The 21,227-nt window shown below is 34.3% G+C and overlaps 1 protein-coding gene across 2 annotated transcripts in view; it reads left to right on the top strand.

Annotated features, from left to right (window-relative positions):
* SELENOF (selenoprotein F) overlaps nucleotides 1–21,227 on the top strand; it is a 58,562-nt gene that overhangs the window by 16,945 nt on the left and 20,390 nt on the right. For both annotated transcript variants that reach the window (XM_040470875.1, XM_040470876.1), the window contains exon 3: nucleotides 14,940–15,003. In XM_040470875.1, the coding sequence (XP_040326809.1) occupies nucleotides 14,940–15,003 (64 nt within the window). The remainder of the gene's footprint in view (nucleotides 1–14,939; nucleotides 15,004–21,227) is intronic.

The raw sequence follows: 21,227 nt of genomic DNA, 5'->3' as shown, positions 1-21,227 counted from the left end.
ATTGGACTAATTACAAGTATTTTTCCTAACATTCCTCTGCTACTTATATTTTTGATCTAATACATGGTTATGGATTTCAAAGGTTTAAGAAAATTCTGGAAGAGAAAAGCTTAAAAGTGATTTAAAAAAAATTCTACAGATTGAGATTTTTTTAATTTGAATTTTGGAACATCTTGGTCTCATTCGCAGAATACAAGTAGAACCCTAGTCTGCAGATCATCAATTTATACCATTACTGGTTCTGGAAAATAGCTCAACAGTTCTGGTATTTGATAAAGGGGCCTTATTTTCATCTAAAAATATACTGGTCAGATAATATTTGAAAAATACTTATCTTCAGTAATGATTACACTAGATTTGAATAAATGGACCTAAGGAGTGCATAAAATAATTTTAAGAAGATAGTTAGATCCCTTCGACTTGCCCTGCATCCCTTCTACTCCATTACCTAATTAGAGTTAGACTAATGTAAATTGACTAGCTTATATAGTAACATTCCCATTTTCTATGTGTACAGTACTCTTCTTTTGACATTTATATGCACTCCCAGCAAGCCAGAGACAGTAGAGAGGAAATATTAATATCTACAGTTTATTAGAAGTCTGTCCCCTTCTTTTTACAAAAGTTTTTGAAAGAGTTGAATTTTTATCTCAGCTACTAGTGTTGTGACTTTGAGTTAGCAAGTTGCTCTGGAATCTTCAGTTTTGTTATAGTAATTACACTGCCTTCCCTCTGAGTGTTTTTTTATACCTTGGTTACATGCTAAAGTATCTTACCTACATTATTTAATCCCAACAACTCTCTAATGTAAATACTACTGCCCCTATTTAACAGAAAAGGAAACTACAGTGTTATCCAGAATTACCAAGCAATCAGGTGCCACAACCCGACTTCACCTCAGGTCTGTTTGACTCCAGAACCCCAAGTTTTTAAACCTCTTCTATTTTCCCTTTCATCTTGGAAATATGAATAGTAATACCTACTTCACAGACTTACTGGAAGAAAATGAATGAGTTAAATATAAAACACCAGACTGACTTTTTGAAGGTCCCTTTTGCATTTATAATTAACATAATTCCATTGGTAGTTTTTCTTTTAAATTATTAAATCTTTACTTTTCAGTTTACCATAGACTTTAATGACTCCCATTACGTGTTTTTTTCTCTCAAGGATATATTGACAGATTTGGCCTGAAGACCCAAACAAACATTTTCAATAATATTTCATATAATATTTCATAATTCAGGGAAAAGAACATCAAAACATTTAGTTACATTCAATTTACATAGAAAATCTGTAGCTGGTTTGAGAGTAATTTAGAAGTCAGCTTAAACAGCATTATTCAAGAAAGTGGCATGTTTTAAGCTTTAGCCTATCTACTACTGGTAGAGCTGCTACTGGTGTGTAAAACATAGAAGGATGAAATGGAGGTTAAGCTAACTGTGCGTGAAATTGTCGTCGCTAAAGAAATTTCACAGTTACTTAAAATAGCTTCTCTTTTGTAGTGTGTCTGTAGTATCAATACATGAGCTATTTCTTCAAAGGAAACAAAAATATGTCTTCAGTAGATTATTCTAATTATAGTATGAAAACATTATTCACAAAGAAGCTTTTTTTTAAAGATCTGAATATTTGGCAACAGTTCTAGTTCAGTGAAAGAATCACTAAGACTCCTACATAGCAACGGTACAAAATAATAACACAAATATTTACTTAATAATAGCTACTAACATTTGTTATTATGTGAAGCTGCTGTTCCAAGCCCTTTATATTAATTAATTTATATAATCCTCACAACAACTCTGAGGTAAGTGCAATTATTATCCCATCTCATTGTTGAGTCTAAGTCCTGGAGATCTTGCCTAAAGTCATTCAGCTAATAATGGTTATAAATAATGTATAATTTATGTAGGAGAAGTTTTAAAATATTTTATGTAGTTATTTCATTGAACTGAAAATATTAATTTTTTAATGTTTTCTAAATGTGGCATTTCATCTGTCTTCAATTAAAAAATAAGGGGCGCCTGGGTGGCTCAGTTGGTTAAGCGACCACCTTCGGCTCAGGTCATGATCTCGCAGTTTGTGAGTTTGAGCCCCACGTCGGGCTCTGTGCTGACAGCTCAGAGCCTGAAGCCTACTTCAGAATCTATGTCTCCCACTCTCTCTACCCCTCCCCTGCTCACGCTCTCTCTGTCTCTCAATAATAAATAAATGTTAAAGAAAAAAAATTTTTATGAATGAAGAAAGGGAGGGAGGGAGGGACAGAGGAAGGAAAGAAGGAAGTCGGGGTGCCTGGGTGGCTCAAGTCAGTTAAGCATCTGACTCTTGATTTCAGCTCAGATCATAATCTCAAGGTCATGAGATCGAGCCCTGTGTTGGGCTCTGTTGTGGGCATGGACCCTGCTTAACATTCTCTCTCCCTCTTCCTCTACCCCTCCCCAGCTCACTCGTGCGCGTGTGCTCTCTCTCTCTCTTTTTCAAATAAATAAATGTAGTCCGTTTTTTTAGGTATTTAACAAGTTTGGATCAAGGTTCTATCTATGCATATTAAAACATTTTGTCACATTTGCAGATTACCATATGTAAAAAGGAAATAGGGGCGCCTGGGTGGCGCAGTCGGTTAAGCGTCCGACTTCAGCCAGGTCACGATCTCGCGGTCCGTGAGTTCGAGCCCCGCGTCAGGCTCTGGGCTGATGGCTCGGAGCCTGGAGCCTGCTTCGGATTCTGTGTCTCCCTCTCTCTCTGCCCCTCCCCCGTTCATGCTCTGTCTCTCTCTGTCCCAAAAATAAATAAAAACGTTGAAAAAAAATTTAAAAAAAAAAAAAAAAAAAGGAAATAAACCCTTAAAGTAATTCATGATCGAGGCTGCCTTACAACCTACCTTTCTAGACATACCTCCCTCAGAGTCAAAATAAACTTTGTTTATACCATAAATATTTCCTCTTGGTATGGGCTTTGAGAATGTCAAAATAAGACAATAGTCACTGTCATCGAGGAGTCAGGTAGAGAAATAGGCATGGAAATTGGGCTGCTAGAATGCATTTGGCAGGATATTTTACTGAACTAACACATAATATCCAGTGTTATGAAGGTAACCACTAAAAGAATTAGGAATAAGCTAAAAGTTGAAAAGAAGACAATAAATCTCTTTAAGTTGATATATTGAGAACTGTAGATATAATCATGTTAATCATTACTAACAGAAGAACTAAAAACAGTTTAAAAGTTATTGAATGGCAGGTAGGAGGCAGAGGAAAATTTTTACTTCTTTTATACCCTTCTGTACAGTTTCTTCTTTATCACTTCCAGATGCATTGGTTTCCTGAAAGAATTCAGTGAAATGCATGCTGTAAACAAAATACACTTATGTGCTATGAACACACACAGAAAGAAGGGCATATAACCTTTTAAACCATTTATGCCTTTTAAGGGCATATACACTCCCAGTGATAAGGCAAAGATAGTGCAAAGGCAAAGTCATGAAAAAGAGGGCCATCTCAGATAGCTTGGTTATGATGAGAGAGGGTGCTGGTTAGGAAGGTAGGGCCTATGTACCTTGGTAAGAAGTTTGGACTCTGTTCTATAGGCAGGGGACAAAATTAAAAGATTATAAACAATGAACCGGCGTCAGATTTGTGTTTTAATTACATTCGTTGTCAGTGTGAAGGAAAATTGATAGGACAGAGGGGAATACGGTTGCCAGAAAAATATATTGCTGTTTTCCAGAGGCAAGATAAAAGGGCTTAAGCCAACATATTGGTAGTAAAAATGGAGAAGGGACAGTTCTAAAACAGATTTAGGCAATAAAACCTTCAGGATTTATTGATTATACTGGATTGGAAGGGGGAATAGGTGAGTAAAGATGCTTCCCATGTTCTTATTTGAGAAACTGGTAGCCTCAACAAAAGAAGACTACAGTAGACCTCAGCTATTTGCATGGTAGCCCCCTAAAGGCAGTAGTAATTGGGGATGAGAGAAGGGGCAGTAAAGAGGATAACTTTTCATAAAAGCGTACCCCGTAGGTACAGACTGCCTTTTCAGTTTTCCTTCTGAAGAAGTGTTAAAAGTTTTAACTTACAAGGTCATAGATTTTATCTGAGTACCTTAATGAAATGTAAAATTGATAGTGTGCTTGTCAAAAAATAAAATGTGTTGAATGGTCTAGTTTCTTTTGTTCTGCTTTCATATTGCCATTCTTAATATTTAAAATATTTAACCTTCTGGATTATTACAGCTTTATTTTTGTATCTTTTTACTATAAGGAGATTACCTTCTTTAGTTTTAATAGAGTGCAACCATAATGTAGTTTGTGCTGGTTGTGTTGTTTTATATTTCATATATTTGTAACCTTTTTTTTTAAGATATTTGTAACCTTTCTTAAAGATGATCATAATTGCCCATTTTATGACAAATAATGATGTTCAGTTTTGACATGGTAATAACACCAACAGAATTTAATTCTCTTTTGAAAAGCAGCTTTTGCTACCATATATAGCACCTTTGTGGTCAGTTTTTGAGGCTATTGAATGTTTGGATTTTGAACCATATTTTGTCTGGATCTCAGTTTTTCAAATCAAGAAGAAAATGTATTGAAAATGTATTTTTCAAACATTAAGGAGCAAAAAGACATTGAACTTTTTATTGGGAACTATATACTAAACAGCCGTTTTCTAAAGTATTTTTACTTTACCAAGGGGCTAGTTGGTTTTATTTTAAAAACTACTAAGATATTCAAGCTGGAGCGCCTGGGTGGCTCAGTCAGTTAAGCGTCCAACTTCAGCTCAGGTCACGATTTCAGTTCATGAGTTCGAGCCCCGTGTCAGGCTCTGTGTTGACAGCTCAAAGCCTGGAGCCTGCTTCGGATTCTGTGTCTCCCCCTCTCTCTCTGCCCCTCCCCTGCTTGCACTCTGTCTCTCTCCCTCTCAAAAATAAATAAACATTAAAAAAAAAATTTAAGATATTCAAGCTTAGGCTCATTTTTACTAATTCTTTGGATATTTTGAGCTCAGGAAATCTATGGTGGTGTGTCAGATCATTTCTTTTCATTCTGTGATGTTTCCTAAATATCAGTAGAATTGAATGTGTTGTTCCCAGATGATGCCCTTGGGTCATTCATACTGGTGGCTGAAATGTAAAGGGGGAGGGGGAGTATATCTGTGGGTGTATTTGTTTTCATGTGACAGTCCAGTCGTTACAGTCTTACCTCTTGGTGATGAAATTCTCTTTGTTTTAGGTACATATGCAAATTCTGTTATTAACCACAACACTGAAAGAAACCTTGTTCTTTTTTTTTTTTTTTAATCAGATTTCATATTTGGAATGATCTGTTTTGGAGTGTGATGATGTCAAAACATTTTATATTTTGGTTTTTGTTTCATTTTGTTTTAATACATTTTTATTGAGCTTTTCAGTGGAACAATGATTGTATGTTAATGAAAGATTCCCCTGGTGTATTCTTACTTCCTTGGAATTTAATTTAAATTAAGGTTGATGTTAGCTTGTTTTCTAGCTTTCTCAATCTCAGAGCAGAAACTAAAGATACAAAAATAAATAGCACTTTAATACTATAGTAGAATAAGCTTTAAACTTAGGGAGCTTCCTTAGACATGGTCATTGCTTTGTTTTTTCAGAGTTCATTAGAAAGCACCTAAAAATCAATAGTGTAATCTCAGGGATATAATGTTAGAGAATTATCTTTACCAGTTTGGTTTTCTATAATTGTAAAACTGAACTTACTTCCCTAATCCTCCATATTCATTCATTGTTCCTTTGCAAGAATGCCATTAGTCAAAGTGTATGAAAGTGTCAACACATAAACTATTTGCCTTATACATCTGCTGCTTCAGTGACTTAAAGTGAAATCTTGATCAAAGCTTTACTACTAGATCTCAAAAAATGTAGTACCCTAATTGTCCATGTGTAACTGTAACTTGTTTCTAGCACTCTGCACTTTAAAAAAATATCGACAAATACGGGAATGATTAAAAAAAATACCAAAAAATATGGGAATGATTTGATGATGAATAATGAATTAAAATTTAAGACATCAGCAGATCACTAAACGTATAGTTCTGTTGAAAATGTTTTTCTTGAGAATTAACTGACCAAATTTTGCTACAAGTAGCTTCTGCATGGTGTATTTTGTCCTTCATATAAAAGAGTAAAGTTAACTTTAAGAAATTACACTGGATGCAGTTAACCATTTGGAAGAATGGCTTATTTAATATATTTGAGTGCATCATCATTGTTTTTATTTAAGAGCTCTAAATAATACACTCAGTTTTAATTGTGTTATAGCCATACTCCCTTATTTTTAAATCCGTACATTTTATTTAAGAGCAAGCCTTCAGTAGACCTGTAAAATAGTGACTCCCCATATCTGAATTTTATTCAACTGTTAGAAGTTTTTCCTTTTGTTCGTGTAACATTAGAGCATTTTCTTCATATTGCTACTTAATACTCAAAGTTTTGTAGTTTTTTCTGAATGTACCAAGTTGTATTTATATTAAAGCTTTGCCTTTAAGAGGATTTCAAAAATAAGAGTATATGGCTGCAAGCAAGGCTTCGTAAGGGAAGAAAACAGTATTCCAGCATTTGTCTTGCTTTGGCCAATGCCCACTAGGTATACTTTCCAGAATTGGCTAGTCTCCTGTTTGGTCATTTTACAATTTTTGCCTTATTAATACTTGAGTATAGTCCACGGCAGTGATTCTTCTCTCTGTCTGTTCATACAATTACTTGGGTATCTTTAAAAGTCGTAACAGTAATTAAAGTACTGATACCAGGATCTTATCCCCAAGTATCCTAATTTAATTTGTCTGGGATGGGTTCAGAGATCAGTAATTTTCCTGTTTCTGCATGTGTCTAGTTGCTTTTTAATGTACACTTGATATTGTGGTTTATATGTTTCTAGGTCTCTAGATTATAATACCATGTGTGAAGAGCATTGGATTTTGCTCTTGCATACTGTTACACTATGGGTGAATACCTTGATCTTATGGAGTCTTGGTTTTTAGCTTTATTAAAGAGTGGTTATTCCGGTTTTTTCATTAGTACTAAGGTGAATTCTTTAGCATAGGCTTAGAAGTGGTAGATGGAGTTTAAATGAAAAGCCAAAGGGGTTTGCCTAGCTCTACTTTCTAGCACAGTGAAGCTGTTGAAATTTTTGTCCATCTCTTATGGCCCATAGAGAATGTTGTCTATCGTTATGTCTAGAATTCTTAGCCTAATATAGTTCAATAGTTCTTAAATGTGCATTTTTGGGGGAAAGGCCAAGTTTTGAAGAGAGTTTATTCACAGATTTTGGGAGTACCCCCTTTTTGTGGCTCCCTCCATTCTTTGATGTTACCTTCAATTTCCAGCTGCTCTGGCATCACTAAAGTTAAATTTTTGATTTCTCAACCCAACAACACTTGTTCTTATTTCTTATGAGCAAGAGACTGCCTTCTGGGAAAATTAGTGGAAGATGTCTGACATGGAGCGAGTTTACGGGTTTGTCGTGGTAGTGCGATGGCAGAAAAGTTAGCAAATTCAGAAAATTTACGTAACTCAAAAGTAGTGTCCCCTTTGTTCAGTGTTATAAATTAACATGTCATACTCTAGTTATCTGGTGAGAAACTGTATAGACATTTTTTTTGTCTTGCCTGTTAATTTGAACCATTTTGTATAGCCACATAGTTATACTTTAATTACAGAATAGTTATCACCACAAAATTAAGATTTTGGCTGTTTTCTGTATATGAAAACCTCATTATAAGCCCTAACTAAAAAAAAAATTTTAAACAAGAGGTTGGCCAAGTTGGTATGTGAGGGAAAAAAGTATTATATTCCAATAAATTATTATTCTCTGATAAATTAATATCAGAGAAGTCTTGCTATAATCAAAAGGAGTATAACTCTTAAAAACGGAATAAACTGAGGGTTGATGGGGGGTGGGAGGGAGGGGAAAGTGGGTGGTGGGCATTGACAAGGGCACCTGTTGGCATGAGCACTGAGTGTTGTATGGAAACCAATTTGACAGTAAATTTCATATTAAAAAAAAAATCAAAGGAGTATATTGTTCCAAAATATTAGGAAAATATATGAATCTACAATTGAGATACATACAAATAATAATCTTGGTAATACTTAAAATATCTTAAATTGGGAAAAAATCAGCAGACCCCAAAGCTGAAATTTATTTTAAGAATAGTAAAAATCACTTGTTTTTTCTTTTGTTTTTGATTTTACCCATTCTGACAGGTATAAGATGATATGTCATTGTGGTTTTGATATGCATTTCCCCTGATGATTAGTGCTGTTGGGTAGCTTTATATGTCTGTCTGCCATCTGTGTATCTTCTTTGAAGAAATGTCTTTTCAGGTCCTCTGCCATTAAATAGATTATTTGGGGGTTTTTGTGTTGAGCTATAGAACTTGTTTATTTTAACAATATTGATTCTTATCCATAGACATGATAGGTTTTTTCATTTTTGTGTGTCCTCTTCAACTTCTTTCCTCAGTGCTTCATAGTTTTCATAGTACAGATATTTCACATCCTTAAATAAGTTTATTCTGAATATTTTATTTTGTTGCAATTATAAATGGAATTCTTGATTTCTCTTTCTGCTTCTTCATATCAGCGTGTAGAAGTGCAACAGATTTCTGTACATATTGTATCCTGCAACTTTTGAATTCATTGATTCAGTTGTAGTTTTTTGGTGGAGTCTTTAGGGTTTTCTGTAGATAGTATCATTTCATCTACAAATAGTGATGGTTTTACTTCTTTTTTACCAACTTAGATGTCTTTATAACTTTTTTTTGTCTGACCTCTGCAACTAGGACTTTCTATACTATGTTGAATAAAAGTGCAAGTGGATATATTCTCGTCTTGTTCCTGATCTTAGAGGAAAAGCTTTCTGGTTTTCACCATTGAGTATGATGTTAACTTTGGGTTATTCATACATAGCCTAAGGTATGTTCCCTCTAAATCTGCTTGTTGAGAGTTGTTATCATGAATGGATGTTGTACCTTGTCAAATGCTTTTTTTTTTTTTTGTACATTGAAATGATCATACAGTTTTTATCCTTTGTTTTGTGAATGTGGTGGATCACATTGATTGATTTGTGAATATCGAACCACCCTTGCATTCCTGGAATAAATCCCTCAATCATGGTGAATAGTTTTCTTTTAACATATTACTGGATTCAGTTTGCTAATATTTTGAGGGTTTTTGCATCCATGGTCATCAGAGATACTGGCCTGTAGTTTTCTTTTTTAGTAGTGTCTTTATCTGGTTTTGGTATCAGGGTAATGCCTCATTGAATAAATTTGGAAGATTTCCTTCCTCTATTTTTTGGAATAGTTTGAGAGGAATAGATATTAATTCTTCTTTGTTTGATAGAATTCATCTCTGAAGCCATCCATTCCTGGACTAGTTTATTGGGAGTTTTTTGAATACTGACTCAATTTCATTACTGGTAATTGGTCTGTTCAAATTTTCTATTTCTTACCGATTCAATTTTGGACGTGTGTTTCTAGGAATTTATCCATGTCTTCTATATTGTCCAATTTGTTGGCACATAATTGTTCATAATAATCTCTTATAATCCTTTGTATGTCTGTGGTGTTGGTTGTTGTTTCTCCTCCTTCATTTCTGATTTTGAGTCTTCTCTGTTGATGAGTCCTGCTAAAGGTTTATCAATTTTGTTTATCTTTTCACAGAACCAGCTTCTGGTTTCAATGATCTGTTGTAGTGGGGTTTTAGTCTCTATTTTATTTCTTTCTGCTCTAATCTGTATTATTTCCTCCCTCTTACTGGCTTGGGCTTTGTTTCTTTTTTTTTTTTTTTTTTTTAAGCTCCTTTAGGCTTTAAAGGTTAAGTTGTTTGAGATTTTTCTTGTTTCTTGAGGTAGACCTGTATTGTTGTAGTCTTCTCTTGTAACAGTTTTTGCTGTATCCTAAAGATTTTGGATCATTGTGTTTTCATTTTCATTTGTCTCCATGTATTTTTTAATTTCTTTTTTGATTTCTGAGTAGACCCATTCATTGTTTAGTAGTATGTTATTTATCCTCCATGTATTTGTGTTCTTTTCAGGTTTTTTCTTGGTGATTTTCATACCATTATGGTCAGAAAAGATGCCTGATATGATTTCAGTCTTTTTGAATTTATTATGACGTGTTTATGGCCTAATGTGATCTATTCTGGAGAATGTCCCATGTGCACTTGAAAAGAATGTGTATTCCACTATTTTTGTATGGAATGTTTTGAATATATTTGTTAGGCCCATGTGGTCTAATGTGTCAATTATAGCCACTGTTTCCTTGATTTTCTGTTTGGATGATCTTTCCATTGATGTAAGTAGGATCTTAAAGTCCCTTACTACTACAGTATTACTGTGTACTTCTTTTCTTATGTCTGTTAATAATTGCTTTATGTACTTAGCTGCTCCCATGTTGTGTGCAGAGATATTCACCACTTTTATATCCTCTTGTTAGAAGTAACCAGTGTTGGCAAAGATGCAGAGAAAAAGGAACCCTCATGCACTGTTGTGGGAGTGCAAATTGGTGTAGCCATTGTGGAAAACAGTATGAAGGTTCCCCCAAAATTAAAAGTAGAATTACCATATGATCCAGTAATTCCATAACTATTTACCCTAAGAAGATGAAAACACTAAGTCAAAGAGATGTACTTCTGTGTTTATTGCAGCATTATGTACAGTAGCTCAGTTATGAAAGCAACCCAAGTGTCCATCGACAAATGAAGGGATACACACACACACACAGAGTTGAATATTACCCAGCCATGAAAAAAAAAGTCCAAATGCTAGGGGTGCCCAGGTGACTCATTAGGTTAAGCGTCCGACTTCGGCTCAGGTCATGATCGCACGGTTTGTGAGTTGAAATCCCGCATCAGACTCTGTGCTGACAGCTCGGAGCCTACTTCAGATTCTGTGTCTCCCTCTCTCTCTTCTTCCCTGCTCCTCACACTTTTTCTCTCTGTTTCTGTTAAATAAAAAAAAAAGTCCAAATGCTAAGAGGGAAAGTCAAGGAGTTAAAATTTTTAACCTTTTTAAATCCTTTCATACTTTATGCCCTAGAGAATTTCTGTTAGAAGTAGCATATTTCCAACTTTTCTTTTCGATATTTATTTTGAGAGAGCACATGAGGGAGGGCACATAAAGAGTAAGGGAGAGAGAGCCCAACATGGCTCTCTCAGTGCAGAGCCCAACACGAGGCTCTGAGATCATGACTGAGCCGAAACCAAGAGTTGGACACTCAACCGACTAAGCCACCCAGACGCCCCTTAATAGTATATATATTTTATTATGTGAACTTGTGTGATGCCAAAGATGCTTATTATTACTATATAAGTCACTGAAAGTTGACCACAATTTGTAGTTAATTTAAATTATTCATCATGAAAAACCAGTATTGTCCTATGAACAAATTCATAAGTAAAAAACCAACTAACATAACAAGTTAATGCTTTTAGAATTTAATATTAATAATGTTAGGCAGCTCTGAGATAAATTTTCTGTTTACCCTAGACTGAAACTAAGCACAATGTAGTCTAGTCTATAAGTTGATATCAAAGGAACTTGAAATATTTTTAAAGTTCTGTAATGAAAAAAGAGGTATTTAATTCTGTTAAATGAACAATTCTCTCCATTCAGCACACATACATTGAGAAGCTTTGTATCTAGTTCTGGGGATAATTATGATAGATAAGACATTTCCTTTCCACAAATTATAGAATATTTATAGTACATCTTAAGAACAGATTTCCACTGAAAGTACCACGAACAGAATAGAAAATAAACAGAAGTTTTCCTGGAGAAGGTCACATCTGAGCTGCTATTCACTAAAGAATATGTTTCTAACATTTTTAACCAGTTGATGTTTCGTTGTGCAGAGATGGGCTTTCCATGAATGCATTACAAGTGTGCTAGGATATGGAGTCCTTCAATCCTTGTGACAACCAAATGGAGACTGTGGTGCTCAGGGCCCAGAAAGCTATTCATCTGTTATAAGCAGCCGCCTCTTACCCCAGGACTCCATAAAGTTGTTAACGTGCCATGATATGAAGAATATTGGGAAACAGCAGTGTAGAGAAATGTTACTATGGAAGCTAATCGAATCTCCACTTAGAGTTTCCGAGGGATCACAAACTTGCAAATAAAATATAAATCAAATAACCAAATTTTACTATGGGCCTCATAACTTTTTAAATTTTCTTAATTCTGGTAATATATACATAACATAAAATTCACCATTTTAACTATTTTTAGTCCTCTAGCTCCAGAACTGTTCCATCTTCCTAAACTGAAATTCCATTCCATTCTCAGTAAACAGTAGCTCCCCATTCTTCCCTCCCCCAGCTCCTGGCAACCACCATTCTACTTTTGTCTCTCAATTTGACTCCTCTAAGTACCTCATAAAAGTGGAAATGTACAGTATTTATTGTTTTGTAACTACTTTGTTTCATTTAGCTTACTGTCTTCAAGATTCATCCATGTTACAGCATGTGTCATAATTTTCTGTTTTTAAGACTGAATATTTTGTTATATGCATATGCTGCATTTTGTGTATCCATTCATCTGTCATTTGAGTTGGCCTCTTTTTGTTACCAAATCATATAATTCTGTTTTTCATTTTTTAAGGAGCCGCCATTTTATCTTTCATGGTGGCTGCACCACTTTACAGTTACCAACATAAGGTCCCAGGGGTTCTAATTTCTCCACATCCTCACCACCACTTATTTTTTGTGTTATTGTTGTTGTTGTTTTTGTTGTTAATAGTAGCCATCGTGATGAGTGTGAAGTGGTATCTCATTGTGGTTTTGATTTGTATTTCCCTAATGATTAGTGATGTTGAACATCTTTTCATGACCTTGTGGGTAATATGGCCTGTTACTCTAAAAGATATTCTGAGGGGTTGTCTAATGGATTAACTAAATCTTACTCAAAAGTGACTTACTGTATAAAGTTATGTCAGATTATTAATGCTACAAAAACTCTTCGGAGATTATCAGTTTTTTGGTTTTGTTTCTAATTTTATTTAACATATGGTGCAGTATTGGCTTCAGCAGTAGAATTCAGTGATCATCACTTATGTACAACACCCAGAGCTCATCACAAGTGCCTTCCTTAATACCCATCACCCATCTCCTACCCACTTCCCTCCATCAACCGTCAGTTTGTTCTCTATTGTTAAGAGTGTTTTGTGGTTTGTTTCCTTCTCTCCCTCCCCTCCCCCCACCTTCTCAGATGTTCATCTGTTTTGTTTCTTTAATTCTACACATGAGTGAAATCACATGGTATTTGCCTTTCTCTGATTGACTTATTTCACTTAACATAATACAATTTACCTCCATTCACATCATTGCAAATAAGCTTTTATTCTTTTTGTGTATACACACACCACATCTTTATCCATTCATCAGTCAATGGACATTTGGCTGTCTCCATAGTTGGGCTATTGTTGATAATGCTGCTATAAACATCAGGGTAAATGTACCCCTTTGAATCTGTAATTTTTATCCTTTGGATGATCGTTAAAGTTCTTAATCTGAAATCCATCAGTATTTTCAGAGAGTCCATGAATAGTCCGAATTAAAACAATTTCATCAGATTCTCAAATGTATCTATGATCCTCAAAACTTTAAGAATTATTGATTTAGCTCAGAATCTCTAAAATGTTTAAAAATTCATTATCACTTGGGTAGGTAGAATTAAAATGAATTTCTGATTTCTACTTTGTGCTTTTTTATATTTTCCAAAGTATTAAATATAATCATACATAGTACATGGGATTTTTATGTTACTTTATAACTTAAAAAGTAAAAGTCATCTTTAGCTCTTGGACCTATAATAGAAAAAACAAATGTAAAAGCTAACAAATAAAAACAAATGCAAAAGCCAACAAAATATAGTATGTTCTTATAATTGCCTGCCTTCTCTTACAGTCCTAGCATTCCCATGTCACTAAAAAAAAAAAAAAAAAAAAAAAGGGCAGGCTCTAGAGCTTAAAAAAAGTGATGTTTACCATTGATTCCATTTCAGCTGAATTCATTGCAATAAAATATTTGCATTGGAGTTTTTCATAATGAGCTTTTACTGTAAAGAGATTGTGCAGGTTCTATATAGCTGGAAAAGCAATATTTACCATTTAATTCATTTCAAGTGAATTTCATTAAGGGAAAAAATTTGCATTTTAGTTCTTTCTAATGAGATTTTACTGGTTTTTTCATAATATCTTTACATAGTACATACTATAATTATTTTTTAAAGATATTGAGGTTTTGGGGGCACCTGGGTGGCTCAGTCAGTTGAGCGTCTGATTTTGGCTCAGGTCATGAACTCACAGTCTGTGAGTTCGAGCCCTGTGCCAGGCTTTGTGCTAACAGCTCAGAGCCTGGAGCCTGCTTCAGATTCTGTGTCTCCCTCTCTCTCTGCCCTTCCCCCACTCATGCTCTGTCTCTCTCTCTGTCAAAAATAAATAAACATTTAAAAAAAATACTGAGGTTTTTTTTTTTTTTTTTTTTTTCATTTTAAAACACTGATTACTTAATTTTAACAGCAACCAGAAAAAATTCTCATTAAGTATCTATTTTGGATAGATGAATAGAATACATACCTGTGTTCAATATAGCATTTTAAAAATCCATAGGAAATCTTAAGGATTTTGTGAAGAACTTCCAAGGACATCTTACCTATTCAAATCCATCATCAATTCTCCATATCTCCTTCAATCTTTTTCCTACTAAATCTAAATTCCTCTATCATTTAATGTTCCCAGGCCTCTATTTTCTCTTCTGTTGTACTGGAAATACATAGTTCTCTCCAACTCTGACATTTATTTTATTCCATATTATCTGTTTAACTTCAGTGTTTATGCTGTGAAATAACTACATTTTTAAAACTATACCAGTTTTTTCAATTCTTGTCTTTCTTTTTGCAGCTTTATGCGGGTGCTATCCTTGAAGTTTGTGGATGAAAATTGGGGAGGTTCCCTCAAGTCCAAGGTATGTAAAATTATCTCCAGCAAATTCTCACTTTAATGATTTTAAATCAGCATTTTACAAGAATAATTTTATTAAATATTCCCAAGAATAAGAATTTTTAGGATTGTACTTTCTCAACAGTATATGTATTTTTTCCACATTTGTCTTTATGGAGGTAGTTTTATAGTAATTGTTGAATACTAGTAGTTTACTTTAAGCAAGCATAATATATGATATAACACATAATGAAGTGATTATTTTCTTAAAAGGAGAGCCTTTCCTTTACCAAGTATAAATTTTACAAGAGCTTTTGTTTTACCAGATATAAATATAATCCCCTTAAATATCACACCATTCTAATATATCTTAAATGTGAATTCATTTGTATAAAACCCTCCTAAGGAACAATTGGAGTGAGAATAGACCTGTACAAAGTGACAAGTCGTCAAAAAGAGAATTAATTACCATAAAATTTGAGGTGCAAAGAAGTTGCATGTACATGTACATCTTCACAGGAAATTTTAAAGATAAATATGTAAAAGGATAATTGTGAAAATGTGTTCTTTTGGTTGACATCACAGTAGTGGAGCTTTGCATGTCGAAAAAGACACGGGCTAAGACTTTTCTGTTCTGTCCTGACTTGTCATTTGAAAATCAGTTTTATAAAACTAAAATTGTCTAAAGGTAAAGAAGTTCTTTTGTTTGTTTGTTTTTTAATTGAAATATGTAAGTGCTTTATTATATGGCTTATTTTTACATCTCCTGACTTTCTCATGACTTCTTGCCTTGTTCACTTAATGGCAAGATAATTTTGTGGCTTTAGTATCTTAATGGCAAGATAATTTTGTGGCTTTAGTATCTTATAAAACTACCTGTATTCACAGATGCCCTTTATTGCTGACCTAGCATTATTTATGATAAAATATTGCTCATTTTGGCACAGAAATGTAATAGTAAGTAAGGCCCAAAGCAGATACACATTTAATTAAATACATTCTTTGTTAGAATAAACATATTCTAATGTAGCACAGAATATATCTACTTCTGCTTAGGGAAAAAATTTCTCACGCTGATTTTTTTTTTTTTTTTTTTGTGCCTTCAGCAAATAGATTTTATTATGTCTATGGTAATAATTTTTCTACAGTTGGAAGTTCAGTCTTTAAAAGCTTGAGTGGAATTTATCAAACCTTGTAGTAGAAATTAATTATATATACATTTCTTATGTATGCTTAAATTATCATACTTGGGGTGCATGTAGTCATACTGTCTTTTCCTTTTGAAAAACAATTAGAGTTTAATCCTATGTATAAATATTTAATGTAAGTTTAAAATGAAAATGATTGTTTAATTCTGTAATATATAACCATATTCAATATAATTATATATGATGCCATTGTTTTCTGAGTCCCTGAGAAGCTGGCATATTTTAAGTATAACCATTATTATATTCCCTAAAGATATTCTGGAATAGGGCATGAAGGACCATTGTCACTTGTTGCAGTAACTACAAATACCAAACTAACTTTCATGTCATCATTGCTTTATAGTCTTTGTCATCAACAAACCTTTTATTGAACTTAAACCACTCAGTGCCTGTGGGGAAAAAAGTCCCAAATTATATTCCAAAGCCAATTCCAGGTCTGGCTCTTAAGATTCTTCTGACTTCCATGTTTTGGTTGTTTAAGTAGAAAGGGCAGTCTGAATACTTTCTTGTAATCCTTAATATTTTATTGAAGTATATAATTGACATAGTGTTTCATGTGTACAACATATTCATTCAACAATTTTATGTATTCCACAGTGCTAACCACAATAAGTATAGTCATCATTTGATACCATACAGTGTTATACGATATTACTGACTGTATTCTCTATGCTGTACTTTTATCTGACTTATTTATTTTATAACTTAAGCTGGTAGCTCTTAACTCTATTCATCTATTTCACCCATCCCAACCCCCATCCACTTCTGTGGCATCTACTAGTTCTGTGTATTTAAAGTCTGTTTTTTGGTTATTTTATTTTTTAGATTTCACATATATGTGAAATCATATGGTATTTTTCTTTCTCTAACTTAACTCACTTAGCTTAATTCCTCTAGATCCATCCATGTTGTTGCAAATGGCAAGATCTCATTCTTTTCTGTGGCTAATACTCCATTGTGAATTTCATACTTTGTTTTTTTAATTAAAATGTAATTGACACACAATTTTACATTACTTCCAGGTGTACAACGTAGTGATTTGACAAGTCTATGCACTAATGGGTAGCTCACATGGGCAGAGCTACCATCTCCTGTTATACAGTGCTATTACAATACCATTGACTACCTTCCTTGTATACCTGTTCTATCTTTAGCCACGCATTCATCAGTGGAGACTTGGGTTGCTTCCCTATCTTGGCTATTATAAATAATTCTGCAATAAACATAGAAATGCATATATCTTTTTTTTAATTAGTATTTTTGTTTTCTTTGGATGAATACCCAGTAGTGGAATTATTGGAATATATGGTATTTCTATTTTAAAATTTTTCGAGACCCTCCATGCTGTTTCCACAAGTGACTGCACCAATTTACATTCTCACCAGCAGTGCATGAGAGTTTCTTTTTCCCCACATCCTCACCAACACTTGTTATTTCCTTTTGATTCTAACCATCCTGACAGGTATAAGGTTATCTCTCATTCTGATTTTGATTTGTAGTTCCTTGATTAGTGATGTTCAGCATCATTTCGTAGGTCTCTTTGTCATCTGTCTTTTTTGTAAAGAAATCTTTTTAATTTTTTTTTTCTTAACATTTATTCATCTTTGAGAGACAGACAGAGCATGAGTTGGGGGAGGAGTAGAGAGAGAGGGAGACACAGAATCTGAAGCAGGCTCCAGGCTCTCTCTGAGCTGTCAGCACAGAGCCCGATGCGGGACTCGAACTCACTGACTGCAAGATCATGACCTGAGCCAAAGTCGGACACAACCGACTGAGCCACCCAGGTGCCCCTGTAAAGAAATCTTTTTAGGCCCTCTATCCAGTTTTTAATTGGATTGTTTATTTGGTGTTGAGTTCTGTAGAAGTTCTTTATATATTTAAGATATTATCAGATCATTTGCAAACACCTTTTCCCATTCAGTAGGTTACCTTCTCATTTTGCTGATGGTTTTCTTTGCTGTGCATAAGCTTCTTATTTTTGTATAGTTCCAGTAGTTTGTTCTTGCTCTTGTTTCCCTTGTCGAGAAGAAACCAAGAAAAATGTTGCTAAGGCCAGTGCTAAACAGATGCTGCCTATGTGTTCTTCTAGGACTTTGATGATTTCAGGTATCCCATTTAGGTCTTGAATCATTTTTAGTTATTTTTGTAAATAGTAGAAGAAAATGGCCGAGTTTTATTCTTCTACATGTAGCTGTCTAGTTTTCCCAGTACCATTTGTAGAAGAGACTGTCTTTTCCCCATTGTATATTTTGTCTCCTTTGTTTTAGATTAATTGACCATACCCATGGGTTTTTTTTTCTTTCAGACTTTGTACTCTATTCTGTTGATCTATGTGTCTATATTTGTGCCAGCACCATACTCTTGGTTAGTATGGCTTTGTAGGATAATTTGAAGCCTAAGGTTTTGATACAGCCAGGTATGTTCTTCAGTCTCAAGATTGTTTTGGCTCTTCAGGGTATTTTGTAGTTCCATACAAATTTTAGGGTGATTTGTTCTAGTTTGGTGAAAATGCTCTTGGTATTTTAATAGGGGTTGTGTCACATCTGTAGGTTGTTTTGGTTAGTATGGACATTTCACAACATCAATTCTTCCAGACCATTTGCATAGTATCTTTCCATTTTTTTATAGCATCAATTTCTTTTTTTTTTTTTTTAATGTTTTTATTTATTTTTGAGAGAGAGACAGCAAGTGGGAGAGGGGCAGAGAGAGAAACACACACACACACACACACACACACACACACACACACACACAGAATCTGAGGCAGGCTCCAGGCTCTGAGCTGTCAGCACAGAGCCCGATGCAGGGCTCGAACTCATGAGCAGTGAGGTCATGACCTGAGCCGAAGTTGGATGCTCAGCCGACTGAGCCACCCAGGTGCCCTTATCATCTTCAGTTTCTATTGTAAATGTTTTATACTTTTCAGAGTGCAGATCTTTCATGTCCTGGGTTAAGTTTATTCCTAAGTATTTTATTATTTTTGGCGCAATTGTAAATGGAATTATTTTATTTCCCTTCCTGCTACTTCATTGTTAATATATAGAAATATAACCAATTTCTGCATTATTAATTTTATATCCTGAAACTTTACTGGAATCATTGATCAGTTCTAATAGTTTTTTGGTGGTATTTTTATGTTTTTATGTAGTATTTCATCTGCAAATAGTGACAGTTTTCCTTTTTTTTTTAAAAAAGTTTATTTGTTTTGTGAGAGAGAGAACACATGAGCTGAGGAAGGAAAGAGAGAGAATCCCATACAGTCTCCATGCTGTCGGCATAGAGCCCGAATGTGGGGCTCATTCCCATGAACCGTGAGATTATGACCTAAGCTGAAATCAAGAGTTGGTTGCTCAACCAACTGAACCACCCAGGTCCCCCTTACTTCTTTTGTAACAATTTTTATGCCTTTTATTTCTTTTTCTTGTCTGATTGCTACAGCTAGGACCTCCAGTACTAGGTGGAATAAAAGTGGCAAGACAGGAAGTAGGCATCCTTTTCTTGTTTTGGATCTTAGAGAAAAACTTTCACCATTGTGTACGATGTTAGCTTTAGGTTTTTATATAATGGCCTTTATTATGTTGAGGTATGATCCCTCTAAACCCACTTTGTTGAGCATTTTTATCATGAACAATGTTGTACTTTGTCAAAGAATGACTTTTCTGTCTTTGTTGAGATGATCATTTGGTTTTTATCGTTTCTGTCATTAATGTGGTATACCAAAGTGACTGATTTGTGAGTATTGAACCCTCCTTGCATCCCCTAGAATAAATTTCACTTGACTGTGGTGAACGATCCTTTTAATGTATTGTCGAATGATTGAATAATAATGTGTTGAAGACTTTTGCATCTATGTTAATCAGGGATATTAGCCTGTAATTTACTTTTTTGTAGTGTCTTTGTTTTGGTATCAGGGTAACACTGTCCTAGTGGAAAGTATTTGGAAGCTTTCCTTCTTCCTGTCTTTTTTGAGGATAATTATTAAATCTTGAAATGTTTGGCAGAATTCACCTATGGAGCTATCTGGTCCTTGAGTCTTGTTTGTTGGAAGTTTTTTGATTACCATTTCAGTTCCCTTACAAGTTAATTGGTCTGTTCAGGTTTTCTGTTTTATTTCCTGATTGAATTTTAGAAGATTGTATGTTCCTAGGACATTATCCATTTCTTCTAGGTTGTCCAACTTGTTGGCATATTAATTTTTCATAGTATTTTCTTAAAATCTTTTGTTTTTCTGTGTGTTGGTTATTCTCCTCTCATTTCTGATTTTATTTTGAGTCCTCTCTCTTTTTTTCTTCATGAGTATGGCTAAAGGTTGTAAATTTTGTTTCTTTCCAGAGATCCAACTCTTAGTTTCGTTGATCTTTTCTGTTGTGTTTTTAATTTCTATTTATTCCTGCTCTAATCTTGATTTTTTTTTTTCTTCTAACCTTTTGTTTTTCTTTTTGTACTTTAGAGGTAAGGTTAGACTGTTTGAGGCTTTTATTGTCTTCTTTACACGTCAGCCTATATTGCTATAAAGTTTCCTCTTAGTGGGCTCCTGGGTGGCTCAGTCATTAAGCATCTGACTTGTCATGATCTCATAGTTCATGAGCTCAAACCCCACTTTCTCTCTCTCTCCCTCTCTCCCCCCACTCCCCGTTCTCTGTCTCTTTGCCCCTCCTGGGATTTTCTTTGTGTCCCTCACTCGCACCCTCTCTCTCTCAGAAAAAAAATAATAAATAAAAATTTCCCTCTTAGAATTGCTTTTGCTGCAGCCCACAGATTTTGAACCATTATGTTTTCCTTTTCATTTGTCTTTATCTATTTTTTTTTATTTCCTCTTTGCTTTCTTCATTGATCCATTGGTTATTTAGAAGCATGTCATTTAGCCTCCATGTGTTTGTGTGTTTTTAGTTTTTTGGTGTATGATTTATTTCTAGCTTCCTTGTGATTGGAAAAGATGTGTGATATGTTTTCAATCTTAAATAAATGGAGACTTGTTTTGTGGCCTAATGTGATATATCCTGGAGAATGTTTCATGTGCACTTGAATGTGTATTCTGTTT

This window comes from Herpailurus yagouaroundi, unplaced genomic scaffold (genome assembly GCF_014898765.1).
Source record: "Herpailurus yagouaroundi ecotype Mexico unplaced genomic scaffold, PumYag 77, whole genome shotgun sequence".
Taxonomy (NCBI): Eukaryota; Metazoa; Chordata; class Mammalia; order Carnivora; family Felidae; genus Herpailurus; species Herpailurus yagouaroundi.
The sequence above is the reverse complement of the archived record's forward strand: the minus strand, read 5'-3'. Positions and strand labels throughout refer to the sequence as shown.